Source organism: Malus sylvestris, chromosome 10 (genome assembly GCF_916048215.2).
Source record: "Malus sylvestris chromosome 10, drMalSylv7.2, whole genome shotgun sequence".
NCBI lineage: Eukaryota > Viridiplantae > Streptophyta > Magnoliopsida > Rosales > Rosaceae > Malus > Malus sylvestris.
In genome coordinates, this window is record NC_062269.1 from 3,288,560 (window position 1) to 3,306,435 (window position 17,876).

The 17,876-nt window shown below is 38.1% G+C and overlaps 1 protein-coding gene and 1 pseudogene across 1 annotated transcript; one reads left to right on the plus strand and one right to left on the minus strand.

Moving 5' to 3' along the window:
• Positions 1-1,366: 1,366 nt before the first annotated feature.
• On the minus strand, positions 1,367-2,732 carry LOC126587116 (citrate-binding protein-like; annotated as a pseudogene).
• A 2,340-nt stretch (positions 2,733-5,072) lies between these two features.
• On the plus strand, positions 5,073-5,875 carry LOC126587121 (DNA repair RAD52-like protein 2, chloroplastic). The gene is given in 1 exon segment (XM_050252094.1): positions 5,073-5,875. A coding segment is annotated over 1 exon segment (690 nt). The 5' UTR covers positions 5,073-5,185.
• Positions 5,876-17,876: the final 12,001 nt, after the last annotated feature.

The window sequence follows — 17,876 nt, forward strand, 5'->3', positions numbered from 1 at the left end:
AAGCATCAGTGGGTCAAATCCTCTCGGATTCGCCAGGCAAAGACCATGTAAGGTCACTGGACATGAAGAACAGAGGTTAGAAACCCCATTTCACTGGACACGAATTTCTCACAAAGGAGCTCCTGGGTATTACCTAAGTACCAAGTATCGAAAATCTGGGATAGGTTGACCTATAAACTCTTCGCAGTTCAGCGTGATAAACTCGATGTATTCTCGGGAGTTGCACAGAAACTACCCAAGGTTAAAATCTTCAAATTTCAAACTAAAAATCAAGATTCCAAGTACGAACTCCTTACCTGGAAACCGTTGAAGACGATCATGAGCTCGATTAAGTCTAAATCCCTCAAGATTGAACTCAAATTCGTCGGAATGCTTCGGAGTGGTGAGCTTGTACTTAACCCAACATAGATCCTCACATACAAGGGCAGCATATTGCTCACCAAGCTCCACATATTGTGATTTCGGTAATTTGGGGGACGAATTTGGCTTAGATGATGAAGATGATGGTGATTGGCACTCCGCCTAGGGAGGGAGGGAGGGAGAGAGAGAGAGAGAGTGAGAGAGAGAGAGAGTTTGAGACGAGAAGGAAGAGTGATGATCTAGAGAGATATCACGGGAGTGGGAAAAAAAACAATGGGCCGGTTTTGCAAACACCACACAGTGGTGGGTCCCACACCTAAATTTTTAAAACGGGTTGTTAATATGTTACAGGCAAAAGGGCAAATAGGTTAAAGGGGAAAGGGGAAAGGGCAGCAAGGTCAAAGGCAAATAGACTAGACACCGAGAGGAGCGAAACCACGTCAATGATAAGGGCAAAAAGGGAAAAGTCGTAGGGGAGGAGATTGGGGACCGAACTGTAAAAATATTTCACTTTCTAATTTCTCCATGCGTTTACCAACATGATGAAAAGAAAAAGAAAATTGTAAATTTCCTTTAAAATTTATAATCAAATGCCAAAAAAAAAAAATGAAAATTTCTTCATATTATCTAGACAACTTTAATAATATTTTTTCGTCAATAACTTTAATATTTACTCAACTAAAAATAATTAGTGGATATATGAAGGGCCATTTGGGATTGCTGTTAGAGAATTAGAAGTGCTTTCTGTAACTAAAAGTATTTATGACCATGTACGACTACATTTTTTAGGAAGTACTTGGATTTGAATGAAAATTCTGACATGTTTATACTAAAAACACTTTTCGCAAAAATGCTTATGACCAGAAATACTTCTTACAAAAGCAGTACCCATTATACGAATCTTAAGTTACATGGTTATACTTTGAAGTTGTGAAAGCTTGCATTGCGTTGACATGGAAACATCTCATGCAGTTGGTTGTAGATGGAACACAAATATACATCAAATTTGTCCATTGCAGAAAATATATACAGAGTGTATATATAAAGCTAGCTAGCACAATATTACACTTTCACCAAAAAGAAAAGAAAAAATATATATATATATATATATATTTCACTTCAACAATAATCATCAGTACTTTTTATATATTTTGACGTCTTTCCAACGTGATTCCATGTAGTAGCTTATGTTAGCCGGTGCAGCATAAACTCCACATTTGAAGTATACAAATCTCCTGGCCCTTGATCCTTCACCCAAAATTTCTGGACTCCGTCAATGAAAACAATCACGCTCCCTCCGTCAACGTCATGGATTATGTTAAGTTTGAATCTCTTGTCGTAAAGATTTGTAGCCACCAAATCTCGACTATAATACCTCATGCCGCCGTTATATATTCTTAGGATTGTAGCCGTAGCACCCTTAGCTGCTCCATGGAGCTGTGCAACTGTAGCACCAGAGGTTCCATTTGGCACAAATCCATACCCTTCAAATTGCCATATTCCCGATGAGTAGTCAAGTCCCTGCATAAAACTTAGCTCTAGCTGATGATTGCTTTTTCTTCAGACGATATATGGACTTGGACCACCCATTCTAGAAGCGTTTTACATAAAACGTATACAAGTTTAGCAAAAAGCACAAACAAATTTGTATACGTACTTATACAGAAGCATTTTATATTCATATATATATATATATATATGAATATGGACCATATAAGTCAACCTGATCAATAGTTTATATTCACTGTCTAAATGTAAAATCACACATTTGATAAAATTTAACATGATCAATGACTAAGATCCATATTTTGAATAAGTAATTCTTTCTCACGGTATATATAGAGTAATGTTCTCTCTAATCGAATCATCTAACGACGTAAGAGTATTTATAATACGTATATGAGACAAAGGTATTCTATTAGACAGTCTGACAACATAAGAGACTTATCTGGTAAACTCTGACCCTGAACAACATATTCAGTGAAAAATCATCTTAATCAAATCCATCATATATGAACATAAACATTTATCAGTAGGATTATGGGGCTTGTCATATATTGCAGGTTGGGAGGCGTACCCGTTGCGAACTTCCGTACGTGGCTGGGTTTGGCTATTAGGGTCATGGGGCTCGTCATCAGCATAGACCCACAAACGCCTTACTCCCTTTCCTCCATTTATCCAACAAAAAATTTATTGTATTACCATTTCCAATTCGCCATAGTAGCCCCTTATGCAAAAGTTTAGACCCTTCAAGAATTGTTGAATTATAAGTCTATAGCTAATTAAGAATAAATCTTAATATTAATATGTGTATGCACTTGAGTTAAAATACCAAGTGATAAGTTGTATGGTTGTAAGGCAAGAATTGCCATGTGTTGTAATCCTAGCAACTAGCTAGATGAAGGGTCAAGATTGGTTTGTAATAAAAAAAGCATCCAATGTGGTCCTAACGATTATATTCCTCCTGCACGTTTTGTGTGTTGTGTGAGAGACTGAAAACCTTAATGAAAAATATGATTGTTTCTCTGTGACTTGCAGAGAGCAGTAACATTCCTTTTGTGAGCTTTCCATTTTCTAACGTTCTTTTCTTCCTTATCTCATCTTCCATTCTTCCTCATTGTACCAGAAGAATCTCATAATCACAATATGACCTCAGAGACAGGTTCAATCAACTGAGCTGAATTGAAGCTTTCTCAAAGCTCAGCGAAAGTCGCGCGAAGACCCATTACCATCTAAGAAGAGAAATCATCTCATTCGGACCAAGGATGTTTGGATCGAGAGGCTCGGAGGTGCGAACTTCAATTTTCTCCGGTGAGAAGTACGAGTTCTGGAGAATCAAGATGGTAACTATTTTCAAATCGCATGGGTTGTGGAATCTGGTGGAGAAGGGAGTTAAAATCTCTAATTCGAAGAAGAAGAAGGTTGAAGGATCATCGAAGGATGATGGAGATGAAAAAATGGCAGCTGTGTCGATGAAAGACATAAAGGCTATAGGAATCATTCAGAATGCAGTCTCAAATCAGATCTTCCCACGAATTGCCAATGCTAAATCCGCAAAGATGGCATGTGATTTGTTTATGGAGAATATCAAGGTGATGATTAGGTAAGATCTGTAAAATTGCAAAATCTGAGACGAGAGTTCGAATTTGCTAGAATGCATGATGATGAAACTCTGTCTGGATATCCTACTCGGCTAAATGACTTGATAAATCAGATGAAAAATGTTTGGTGAAGTTCTTCCTAATGAAAGATTAGTACATAAGGTCTTAATTAGCCATAGTAAGCCTTATTATTCTATATGTCTGGTTATTGAGAATACAAATTGTTTGGTGACAGTAGAATTGCATGAGGTAGTTGCCATATTGAAAAGTCAAGAGTAAAGGTTTGATTTACACAGTGTGGATCAAACTAAAAGATCTTTTGCCCCACTCTCTGTGAATCCAAAAGAACAAAACAAAGGTGGTGGTACTTATGCTGGTTCATCCAGATTTCAGAAACTGGAATCCCAAAGGCAAGAAATGGGAATCAAAACCAAAGTTTCACAGAAATTTCCTGGAAACAATTATCAGAATATGAATGCATCTCAGTCATTGAGTCAAGAGACCACAAAGCCTCAGTGCAAGGTGTGTTCTAAGTACCATTTTGGTGAGTGCATACACAAAGGGAAACCAAAATGCTTCAATTGTGATAAGTTTGTGACACGTCCTGATCCCGATATTCCCTGAATACCAGGATAGGCACGTGCTGGCCAACACCCGAAGGTGACAAATATTGAATGTAAATGTTGAGAACAAGGAATAGATAAGGTTTATAAATGTAAAAGAATAAAGAATATGCATTTAAGGAACGTGTTCAGAGCACGCATCTAATCTAGAACACTAAAAGAATTAATATAAAAATTGGTTGAACAAAGGAGCGGGTCCTACACCGAGAGGACTTGAAGATGTCGATGCGGAAATGCTTGGATGCTGGGATTGTATGCCTCGATTCTATGTCCTGAAAGGGGCGCAAAACAAACATGAGTGGACCAAGTTGATATATATATATATGTTTGTACCATACTTAGGGCCTCCGTATTTAGATCTCGTATAAATACTCGGGGGACTCAAATGTAATTATGTAATAAATGAAGGGGTAAATATGTAATAAGTGAGGAGCCCTTATTCTATAAAATGACTCCTCACTCTCCTCATTAAGGGGGCCAAGTTTTAGGCCATGGGAAGAGAGCACACAGAAAATAGGCTACAGAGCACACTGCCTCTAGCCTTCTTGTATATTCACCATTCAGAGTGAAACAATATCAACATCAGTGTGGACGTAGCCCAAACATTGGGGTGAACCACGATACATCTTGTGTTCTTTACTTTCTTGCAGATTCACGGTCGGATTTACGTTGTTCCAAGACACCTCCGGTTTTATGCATCAACATTTGGCACCATCTGTGGGAATCGACACGAAAAACTATGTCGGTTCTCTTTCATTTTTTCACCTTCACCGTGAATCTGCAAAATCTGCAAAAACCCAACAACCCAAAACTTTCCCAAAAAACCCACGGAGCCACCTCCTCTCTCACTCAGTCTCTTTCTCTGCATGTGCAAGACAAAATCCCACAACTTCTCTCTCTCCTCTATCTCTCTCTCTCCTTTCTCTCCCTCCCTCCCCAAAAATCGCCTGATGCGTAGCTGCCCTTTTCAACTTGGATGAGCAATCAATCGTCTTCCCATCAACCAGTCCCCACCCCCACGACTTCTGGATTCTAAAGCGAGAAAGTTTCAGAGGAGAGAGAGAGAGACTTGGGGTCTGGAGGGTCGTGGACTGAAAAACAATGGCTTTGCAGACTAGTATCAGCAGCAATGCCCTGCTTTCGACATCTTCGTCGGTTCCGTCTAGAGCTGCTTCCATTCGACTTTGAGCCCGAATGATCGGAGCTGGAATCTGAGGTCGGAGGAAAACGAGAAGGGGAGGAAGGGTTTGTATGATCGCATGTAGGAGCAGCATAGGCGGCGATGGCGGCGGAAAGAATGAAGTGCCCAATTCGAATTATGTGGTGCCCCTTGACAAATCGTTTTCGTATACCAACTCGTCCTACATCACTCGCCCTCTCGCTGAAATCCTCAGATACCTCAATAAGAGAATCCCTGACAACATCATCCAGACGTCACCTGAAAATCCCTCATCCACCTTCATCCCTTGGTACCATGCGAATCGGATGCTGAGCTTCTACGCTCTTGGATGGTGTGAAGAAATCTGTGATGTTATATTTTCTGACAATGGAAGTGTGACTGTGGTATACCGTGTCACTGTACGTGGATCTGATAGAAAGATGAAATCCAACAAGTTCCGAATTGGAATGGACTTCTTCCACAAGGCCAAGGCAATGCGCCTCCGCAGCCACCACGACAAGTACCTCTTAGCGGAAGATGACGATGAGTCTGTCACCCAGGAACGAAACGGGTCATCCACGAGGGCACGATGGACCGTCGAGGTTGTAACCGAAGCTGATAACATCATCTGACTCAAGGGCTGCTTCGGTAAATACCTCACCGCTTCCAACCAGCCTTACCTCATCGGCATGACCGGCCGAAAAGTGCTCCAGACTCTACCTTAGCGGCTCGACTCCTCCGTCGAGTGGGAGCCCGTAAGGGATGGCAAGCAGGTCCGGCTCAAGACCCGGTACGACAACTTCCTCCGAGTCAAATTGTTGGGTTATGATTATTCGGGTTACTGACAGTCTCTGGTGGGATTTCGTTTCTTGTCATCATATACTGGGCAGGACTCTTTTGATCATAGCTTTTAACCGACCAACAAATACTTTTATTATTATATCTTCTCCATGACCAAAATACTGACGATGACAACTACCAACCTTCGTGGCCCATCATCTCAAGATTGGGGAAACAAAAGCAAAAGCAAGTCTGCAAGTGAGTATGTCTGGAGATGGAGAGACAGAGAGAGAGGTGTGGTGGAAAAGGGAAAGTAAAAACAAAAGCAAAAGCAAGTCTACGGTTGAGTATGTCTGGAGGTGGAGAGACAGAGAGAGGTGCAGTGGAAAAAAGAAAGTAAAAGCAAAAGAAAAAGCTCAAATTCCCTTCAATTATGCAGATGTTATCCCACTATCCAACCATCTGCCATACTTGTTACACCCGCCCCCTAGTTATAAAAATATATGTTTGTAATTACCCCTAAATGTTTTAAATCTAGCAATTTGGTCCTTTTTGTCTACAAATCAGAATCTGAAAATTAAAGCTTGGATCCCTTCTTTTGAAACATGCCACATGGCAGCACCCCAAGCAATTTCTCCTTCTCTCTCTGTCCCCCCCCTTCGTGAACCCTTTCCTCTTTCTTCTTCGTTTCTGTCTGTTATGTCTCTCTCCCTTCTCTCGGACCTCTCTCATCTCTCTGTCTTCTCTGCACCGCGAAAGCACACACACGCACACCATCGCGCTCGCGCTCGAGGAAGCCACCCATCGTCATCAACCTCGTCTTGCTCTCTCTCCCTCTCGTTTATGTGAACTCGGCGAAAACCCGGAAAGGAACTCTGGCGAGATTTTTCAATCTCCGATTAGGTAAGCCCCTAATTATCTCTATTTCATCCTTGAATCTTGCTGGAATGACTTTTAAATGAGATTATCTCTTGATTTTGGAGGTTTTTAGGACGAAACCACCACGGGTGTAGGCACACCCATCTCTGGCGACTTTCGAGAGAATTTCCGGCCAAACCACGACGATTTGGCCGGCGTGTAAGGTATCAATCTCTTCGTCTCATCGAGTACTACAACTTTCCTTTTTGTTTCACTCAATTTCGTTGAGTATTGAAGAAGTTATACTCATTTGAATCTTACCCAGTTTCCGGCGACTTCCGCGGCTTTCGAGGCGTTTTCCGGTCAAACCACGGCGAGTTAGACGTCGTGTGAGGTACCATTTTCTTCGTCTATTCAAGGGCTACAACTTTCGTTTTTGTCTCGCTTAATTTCGTTGAGTAGTGTTAAAGTTATGGCCGTTTAAAGTTTGTGTAGTTTTCCGGCCGAATCCGGCGTTCTTCTCCGGTGGTCCCTGTCGCACCCAGGCCTTCAGGCCGTTTCCCATATCCCCACGGGCCTTAAGCCCGTTTGTTTTAGCCCAAAACCCTTCCCTTTTAGAACATGTTTCGAACACCTCTTTATAGTATAGATGATGGATGACTTTATACTATGAAGTTGTTTTTCAATATATATATGTTCAATGGTTTTGTATTTACCTAGTGGTCCTTTCCGCTACGGGACGTAGGGATAGATTCCGGTCTGTCCCGGGCGACGGTTTGGTGTTGGCATAGGGCCTGAAGTGTGTTTCCTCTGGCTATTTAGCACAGGGACGGGGAGCCGGAATGGGGCTTGAAGTGTATTTTCCTCTAACTGTCTGCTCAGAGACGGGGAGCCGGCATGGGGCCTGGGGGTTATCGGACAATTCACTAGTGATTATTATATATACAAGTTATGATTTGAGACATTGCAGGGCATGCTAGGTTTCGGAAAACCTATGTTTATCATTATATATGTGTTTTCATAAAACCCAGGGGTTAGTATGTTGATAACTGTTTTACTATATATATATCAACTTGGTCCACTCATGTTTGTTTTGCGCCCCCTTCAGGACATAAAATCGAGGCATACAATCCTGGCATCCAGGCACTTTCGCATCAGTATCTTCGAGTCCTCTTGGTGTGGGACCCATTCTTTTATTCATTAAATTTTATACTATTTCTTTTGGTGTTCTAGTTAGTCGTATGCTCTGAACACGTTCCTTAAATACATATTCTTTATTCTCTTATATTTATAAGTCTTATCTATCCCTTGTTGTCAGCATTTGCACTCAATAAATGGTTTTCGTCACCCTTCGGGTGTCGGCCAGCACGTGACCATCCCTTTGTCCCTAGGACATCGGGATCGGGGCGTGTCAATACTCATCTTCTGCAGCAGTTTTTTTGAATGATGTGATTTACTTTTCTTATCTTTTGCAGACATCTGTATAAACCCACCAGAGTGTAATCATAAATAAAGAAAAAAGGCAGCATGCCAAAAAAAAAAAAAAAGTGGGCTGAAATGTTATATGAAGGTCGAAGGCACATATGCCCAAAAGAGCCAGACCCTATGGCTTCAAACTCAAACCTCCATCCCTCAACTTAAAGTTCACCTTCTATTATCACCAACCAGGTGATCAAAAGTACATCCGGTACTCCAAAATTATTCGGCAGTCTGCCACTATTATCACCAACCAGGTGATCAAAAGTATGTCCAGTACTTCAAAATTATACATGAGCATCACTCATGTTAATCATATATAAACATTCATGACCATCACTCATGTCAATCATACATAAACATTCATAAACATTCATGAGCATCATTTATGTCAACATCCATGAGCATCACTCATGTCAATCAACATAAACATTCATGAGCATCACTCATATCAATCAGCTTCGAAAGCTTCATTTACAAAGCTCCAGCTTCGAGAGCTCTAGCTTTGAAAGCTTCATTTACAAAGTTCCAGCTTCAAAAGTTTTATTTACAAAAGCTCCAGCTTCAAAGCTTCACTTGCGAAGCTTCACCTACAAAGCTTCAGTGCAGGGTATACAAAGACCGCCTCCGAACAACCGCCACTTCGGCCCATACATGGATTGAATTTGAAGTCTCCAGCCAACAGACTCTATTAACTGAAGACTTGGGGGACTACACTATGTACCATATATTGGGCTTCCGCAACTGGGCCTCATGAAAAATACTTGGGGGACTTAGCCCATTATTTATGTACTGAGGAGCAAACCCTTATTCTATAAAAGGGACTCCCTCACTTTCATTAGAGATCACCCATTATTCATGTATTGAGGAGTGAACCCTTATTTTATAAAAGGGACTCCCTTACCTTCATTAGAGAGAGACTCTTAGCCCATCACTTATGTATTGAGAAGCGAGCCCTTATTCTATAAAAGGGACTCACTCACTATCATTAGAGAGCCCGTTTTCGTGTCATACATGATATCTTAACGGGTCGTGTCGTGTAACACCCATTAAAATAAACGGGTAAAATGACCCGACCTGAAATCAACCCGATAATATTAACATGTAATATGACCCGACCCATTACCCGTTAAGGAAAATATATTTTAAACCAATAAATAATCAAATGAAAAACATAATACTAAATAAGTATATACATACCATATTGTCACATCCAAAACATAAAAACACAATTTTCTTTTAAATATATTTTCACTTACCTAAAGTCTTTAATAGTTTTTTAATTAATGTAGAAGTGTAAAAAATATAGAAAAAATATATAAACGCTCGTAATGACAAACTTTACAACTTTTATGAAGATCTTAACTTCAAAATTCGCCACTATAATCATATAAATCATATATCAAAATTTAACCGTTGATTATTGTTTACATTTATGCTTCACTGTTCTCATCAAATTTTGTTTTTTTCAAATTTTGTTTTTTGAAAACTTGATCTATTAGAGGATGCAGGAAGATGAACGGTTTGGATCGTTGATATTATATTCAGAGTTTTACGGTTAGTGAAAATATTGCTTGATGTTTATAAAGTTTCTACAAACTATATGATATCGACTCATATTTTAGTTAATCGTAAATATCGAAACGTGATATCAAAGATCTGAACCATTCATCTTCTTACATCCACCAGATGATCATGTTTTTAAAAAAGAAAATTTTAAAAATGAAATTCAGTAAGAAAAATAAAGCATAAATGACAATCAACGGTTAAATATAAATTTAAGGTTTATGTATTATTGTGTTGGATTTCAAAGCTGACCCCTTCATGAAAGTTGTAAAGTTTGTCACTATGAGTGATTGTATTTTTTTTTTTTTTTACATTTTTTACACTTCTACAATAATTATTATTAATTTTATTAATTTTGCCCTCAAATAAAAAACATTATTCATGAAGGTTTGGAGGATTTTAAAAATCTAAACTATAATATAAATGTAACCATTATCTATTCGCAGAGGAATAATGATCAATCACGAGTGTTTATATATTCTTTCGCATTTTTCATACTTGCCTATACAAATACTATATTAGTTTATTTTAATTTTGAACAACATGTTAAGTAAAATTTATCCTAGCAATGATAATAAGGAACTCTCATAATAAAAATAAATAATGACTAAAACTTTTTTTTTAAACTTATATAGAATAATAATACAAAACTATATATTTAATATAGAATATATTGTATATATTAATAAGGCTATTGTATTTTATAATAAATCTTTTAGCAATTAAACTTTAAAATTATCAAAATAATTTTTTTCTTAACGGGTCGAAACGGGTTACTCACGTGTTACCCGCGTGTATACCCGTTAAGAACCTGTTATTAACAGGTTCTTAACGGATCACCCGATAATGACCCGATAAGTTATCGTGTTAACCCGAAACCCGTTATTTTCGTGTCGTTTTCGTGTCGTGTCAGAAACTGCCGGGTCTACCTAGCATGCCAAAAAAATCTCAAAAGACATATCGCGGAAAAACATCGTGAAAAACAAAATATCAAGCGTCTCACAGATCGTCTTGTAAGCGCGATGTGCTGCCAATAAGATCACTAAATAAATATAACTCCCGGCCTTATACCAGCACCGTGGTCTTTGCGCTCGTAGCCAGAGATTTCCAACTCCCAGCCCAATGCCTACTCCGTGTCCCTCAGCCCGTAGCTAGGGATTATTTCTCCCGGCCTAACTCCCAACACCAGATCTTCGCCCCAGGCGGCATAGTGTCCACTAGGTATGCACAAATAGTTACGCCTCTTAAATATAACCACTTCATAGTATAAAGTCATCCATCATCTACACTATAAAGAGGGGTTTTAAAAACATGTTCTAGCATCCTATCGTCATCCATCATATAGTCTACCAGTACATGGTTTTTATAGAAAATACAGTATATTAAAATATAGCTCAATATAGGCCAACAATTAATTCCTTACAAAATAACAAGACGATAATCAACATTTCAATAAACATGTTTAACATAAAATCAGTTCATAAACTCGTAAGGCATGCATTTCATTTATGCAAATAAACTATAAAATTATCCAAATTTTAGAAGGGGTCCACTCACAGTACTTAGCTGCCGAAGAGTCACGCAACTAGCAAAGACAGAAACGCCACTATAATTGCCCCTAAGCATATAAAGAGTCCAATTAATAAAACTATATAATATCAATTGAATTTGGGAAAACAGACGTTGGAAACGGATTTAGAACGTCGAATTCTCCTAAGCAGGGTCCCGGATAAATTTCGTAAAAAGTCAACAGAATATCCTTAGAATATTCCAGAGAATATTTCCTGGCGAAATATTCTCTAATGGAATATTCCCTGACAGAATATTTCCCATAAAAAGGTATGGGCCGGTTAGGGTTTAGGGTTTAGCTAATTAGGTGGGCTAGGTTTAGAGGAGAGGGCTTAGGGCCCTGGTTCAAAAGGCCCAAAGGCCTTAAGCCTAAGGGTTTTGGGTTTTTAGATAAAAAGGCTTAGGGCCTTAGCTAATTTGACCCAAAGGCCTTCAACTTAAAACAATTAATAATTAAAACAAAACAAATATATATATATATATATATATATATATAGTTTTCCAAATGACCTGAAAGGCCTATCCCGTCGGAGGTGCACGCCGGAGCTATCCCAGCTCCAGCCGACTGCAAACATAGACCTTAGGGTCCGATCTAGGTATAAAACGTAGAGGGAAATAAGGGGAGTGAGGTTATACCTTTTGTTCACCTTGGAATGGCCGGTGATGTTCAAAAATCGGGTTTGGGTGCCCTTAGTTTGCTTGGGCTTCCCTGGGCTCCACCGAGCCTCACAAGCCGAGATAGAAAGATAGACAACGAGATGATTATGATGATGTCGAGGAATGAGTGAGTAAGGGAGTGTGTGTGTGTGGATCTGAGAGCGAGAGAGATACGGGAAAGAGAGTTTGAAAGGGAAGAGCTGGAAGAGAGAACATAGGGGGTCACAGGGTGGGGGAAAAGGGAAGAAAAGAATGGGGAGTTAGGGTGTTGCCAAGTCGCAGCTAGGGAGTGGAGGAGAAAATAAAAATATTTAATTTGAATAAAACTTTGGGAATTTATAAAATTACATATAAACTTGGGGGTGGGGTAGTTTGGACATTGGCCTAGGGAATGTCCTGCTGGAAAACCAGTGCAAAAGGAAAATAATGCAAATCTGGTGAAGATGATAGGAAACCTGTTTTATGCAAATAGCACAATCACAAAACCAAAGATGAATGGAAAGTGGTACATCGACAATGGTTGTAGCAACCACATGACAGGAAATGTGAAATTGCTTATTGATATAAGAACCCACTGTTGGAAATGTGCCCTAAAGCCAATCATGTGATGATACTTTACGGACATTTCACATGTTAAACTAATCTAGTTTAACATATAAAGGGCATAGATTATTGTTTGAGCCGTCTCATATAAATGTTATATGCATAAACGATAAAGTCCAAGGAATATGTGATTGGGAGAATGTAATCTAATGAAGTTAGATTCTTGAGACCATTCTTTCGTAGACACATCCTAAATGTTCCTGATCATAGGATTGCCAATTGGGCGTTGACAGTCCGTTAAGATCAGTACGTACTATGTCTTCTCTCAGGGAGAGTGATTAGTCTCGAATCATTAGTGTGTGTGACATCAAGACAAGTGCGGTAGGTGCTCAATAGAGAATGAGTTCACTGAACGCGATCAACGAAGAGTTCTCATATTCCATGTCACATAAGAACTCATGGTTGGGATAATGCAAAGTAGTCCTTTGACCTGAGGCATCATAGTTGTCTTGTGGTTAAGACCTTGATCTTTGATTATGTCAAAGTCATCCCACCAGGAGGGTGTCCACGGCATCGTTGGGGTCAAGCCGCTTAGCTATGGAGACAAGTGAATGCGCAACAAGGGATCTCTAACCTTCAAACCGTTTGAGGGAGAATACTCTCTGATATGATTTGAATCTCTGGCCAGAGTATGAATGAGATTTGGGAATGCGTTCCTAATCACATTCAAGGTAATCATATAAGCACAAGACACACATTGGATAGTAGACATGAGAAATAAACTATCAAACCAAACAATGTGGTCAAGAGTATTAGATTAGAGAAAGACCGTATTGCATTTGTAATCCCGAACTGAATAGGTTCTCTAAACCTCTTCTGATTAGCTTGGGTAGCCATGATATGCTGCTAGGTGTCACTCATGGTTTGTGGAAGCCCTAAACGTGTATAATCACTAAAGGGAGAATTGAAAATAGTTTCAATTCACAATCGATGTAAAATGGTTTTAATCGCCCACTACCTCGCTAAGAGGAACCTAATGGATCGCACACCGTGAAAGGTGGAGATTGGAGATTAAACGGAAATGAGTAAGAATGATTAAATGGTTTAATCATTTATTTATGGCAAGGATTAATTAATATGTTAATTAATCAAACGAATAAGTTCGTTAAAGACTTCGGGATAGTTTTGGACCTTAAGGCCCAATGGGTTTCGAACGTCAAGCCCATTAACTTAAGTTGTATGACAATTTAATGAATGAAGATTCATTAAAGCCCAAAAGCCCAAAATCCCCTAAATGGCCAGCCATGATGAAATGAATTAGGGTTTTGGTTGTTTAGGTCACTTAAAGAAGTGACTATATAAATGATTTTATAGCCAAATATTCATTAAGTGTTAAAAGGGTTTATTTTGGGGGAAAATTGGTGAGAATTGTCTTTCCATTTTCTCTCTAAAGAGGCCAACACCTTGGAGGGTACATCTAGCAATCCTACTACTCCAAGGTCACTCATTTCTTCTTCAATCGAACCTTGGTGTCGAGAATTAGAGGTTCTCAATTTTGGGAACTTGGAGAACCTATTCTTCCATACAAATCCATGGATCTAAGAAGCAAGGAATGAAGGCCCCTATCTCTTTGGGTGATTAGCCTTTGCTTATGCAAAGAGGAATCTACAAAGGTAAATTTCAACTCACTTTGTTTTTGAGTTGATTATTGGTTCACCAATCTACTAGGCTTTGAATTTCATGGGTTAATGTTTTGTATTTGAGTGCATGTAAGCATGATTCCGCCTTTAATTGTTAATTGCATGCTATATGATGTTGCTCAAATGAACATGTTAGTTGGTGAATCCTTTTGTGTTTTGTAGTTCATAGTATGTGATCTAAAAGTTGTAATTGTTACAAGCTTTATTCTTGCTTCTTTGAAAGTAAATTTTGTTGGAAAATTTGCTATCTCAAATGTTGTAGATGTTGTTCATATGAGCATGAATATTGGAGCTAAAATTTGGTGCCATGCTTTTGGGAAAATTCGGCCAAAATCAAAGGGTGAATTTTTGGGTTCTTGTTTGACTTGTTAAAAGTGTTTTAATGTGTTCTTTGGAACCCCTAAGTACCCTAGTTTGGTTAGATGTTATTTCCCTTAAGTAAGAATGGTTTTGGAATGTTTTTGGGTGGAAAAAGTTCATGGAAAAATTTGGGTTTTTCATGGATGTTCTTCATTGTTCTTGATGTTCTTGCCAAGAACAAAAAGGTTTGGTGTTTTGATTCAAAGTTTTGATTTATTTCATAAAGTATATGTGATATGTTTTTAAATGATTTATTATGTATTTAAAGTGTTAGATATTTGTATAAATGATGATTGGAATAATTGTGATTGAATTATTTCATAAACTTATCTTACATACACTTGCATGTTTTTGACAAAACTCACAAATCAACACACACACCAACCTTATCCCTCCCCAAAACCAGCCACTCCCTCAAAGGGAGTACTTTTGGGGCTTTTATGCAATTACATAAAGTTTTGATACTTTTGTGTATTTGCACTTTGGCCCAAAAGTTTACGTTTTTACGTTAAGGTCCAAAAACGCTAAAGGACAAATTGTTTTGTTCCTTTAATGAAGTTTTTGCATTATTAAAAGTTTGGGTTCTAGTTGTATTTACATGAAGTTGTGACTTTTGTGTATTATACAAAGTGACCCCAAAAGTTTTTGTTATTGCAATATGGCCCAAAAGTTGAGGTTAATTGCATGATGGCCCAAATAGGATGAGAACAAAATTGTTTTGTCTCTTTAAATGAGAATTGGATTTTCATTTTGTTTAGCTCCATTTAAATCAATTTTATGGATACAAAAACCAAATGAAAATGTTGCATTCATTAATTAGTTAAAGTGTTAATTAATTAAAGGGTGATTATGAACCTAAGCCTAATATAATTGAGCTATGTGAAAGGCGTTTCAAATTTGTTTGAACCATGGGAATGTGTAGATTAGATTTTGGTTGTAATTTGATTTGATCAAATGTTGTAAAAGGGCTTAAGCTCTTCTTTACTTTAAAGTAATTTGTTATATGCAAATGTTGTAATGAGCATAAGCTCACCTTTACTTTGAAGTACTTCTTTCTTGCTTTATACGATATGCATGAAAATGAAGTAGTTGGGTCCAACGCCCATAAGACAACACGCCTTAATGTGATTAAACGCGTAACTAAAATCAATCACCATTCCTAGACCGAGATTCAACACAAGGCTCGTGTTGAATCTAAACAAAGGTTCATAATCATCCTTAGGCCCTAAGGCAACTATATAGTCCATCAAATGAATGCAAAGTTTATGTTAGTAGTATCATATACTCTTGCTTTAAAAATCGTTTTAAAAGCATAGTGGGAGTATTATGTACAACTAAAACAAAGGGATGGACCAATAGTTGTAATAGGACCAAAATAGTTTTAATAGAGATTAAAATGTATGTTTATATGTGATGAGACCTAAAACCCTCAATCAAACCAATATTAAGTTGATAAGCGAGAGATGTTTAGAATATCTCTTCGTGGCCTTCCACCGTGGTGGGATCCAATCGTTTATGACTTGTACACCGGCTTCACCCTATCATGGGGGAGTACACAGTGCATGCTTATACTCAGGAGGAATCCATATACATATGATGAGGTGAGTGTAGGCAACGAGGATAGCTATATATCGTATCATCGTGAGGCTATTCTTGAACCCCTTCACACACTAAGCATGGTGGGAAGAACTTAACTAAGTGCAATGGAACCAATATCATATCATTGTGAGGTTACATTCTCTAGAGGCCAAATAAGATGGGTACTTGCATGAGTTGCAAATGAGTAAGCGTACTCTCTCATTATTATTGTTGCTAGCCATATATCGTATCATCGTGAGGTGGGCTTGGTAATAGTGAGCCTCCCATAACCTACTAGGAGTTTCATCCAAAACTCTCGAATTCCTATGAGGGATATGGAATTTGCCAAAAATAGTGGGTGGTGCTATTTTGATTTAAAGACCCGAATCAAATGGCTTAAAATCAATCAATCTATATTCGTTATGTATTTGTTTACCAATATATTTGCAAACGCTATCCAACACTTGACAAAACCGAATGTTTTAGTTTCCGGACTTGGTACCACAATCCCAAAGAATGTCTTAAAAGGATTGTATATGTATTTAAGTAGTCTCTTCCTCACAGTCTTACTATTGATAATGTATCATTAGAAGAATATGTTAGAAAAGGTCTATCATAAAGAGGACAACACTTTTAAATGTCATAATTCTTCAATTACAATTTGTTGTATAAAGAAATAGGAGTTGCTTTGAACAACTCTTAGTCAATACAAACACTTAGTGCTTGTTTCTTTGTTACATGAACAAGGAACTTGAGAAGAAAGCACAAAGGCATGAACACTTTATGTGCCATGTTTCTTCACTTACAAATTGTTGTATGAAGAAATGAGAGTTGCCTTGTACAACTCTTTAAAGGTTTGTAATTATGTTTAGAACATAATGGTTGGTTGACAAAAATAGTCCATTAACATGGACTTATAATGATTTTGAATCATTAAGTGTTGAAGTGATAAACCACTTAACGAGACGGAAACTAGGCAAGGACTTCACCTTTGTTTCCCTATCCTAATCGTTCACTAAGTTTATTGTAAACTATGTAGTGAAAAATAACCACATGCTCTCCAAAATGTTTGATGTGTATAACACAATTGAAAAAGGTTTCAAGAGAGATAGTGGGAGTTTAGGGACCATGACTAATGTAGTCAAAGGTGAAAGTCGAATAAAGAAGATAAACAACTCCAAGGGAACAAACTTTCTTTATGAAAGGATGGACATTGGAAGGGGTATTTGCAAGAAATGTCTTACAAGTGTCAAGGACACACCTTTCGAAGGTGTTGTAAATTGTTCTTGAATAGTTCAAAACAGTTGGTTCTTCTACTTGAATGCATGATTCCGTATTAGTAACAAAGCTTTACAATCGTTGTAAAAGTGTGACTAATAAGAAGTAGAAGATATATGAGAGAAGAGAAAGTACTTCACATTCGAAGCGTGAATCAAATGTAGATCTCTGCGAAAGCAGATGGTACTTACTTCCTCATATGAACTACCAAAGAAATTGGAAAAACATAGATTGTCTTTGTATTCCAATTTTAAGGAACTAAATTCCG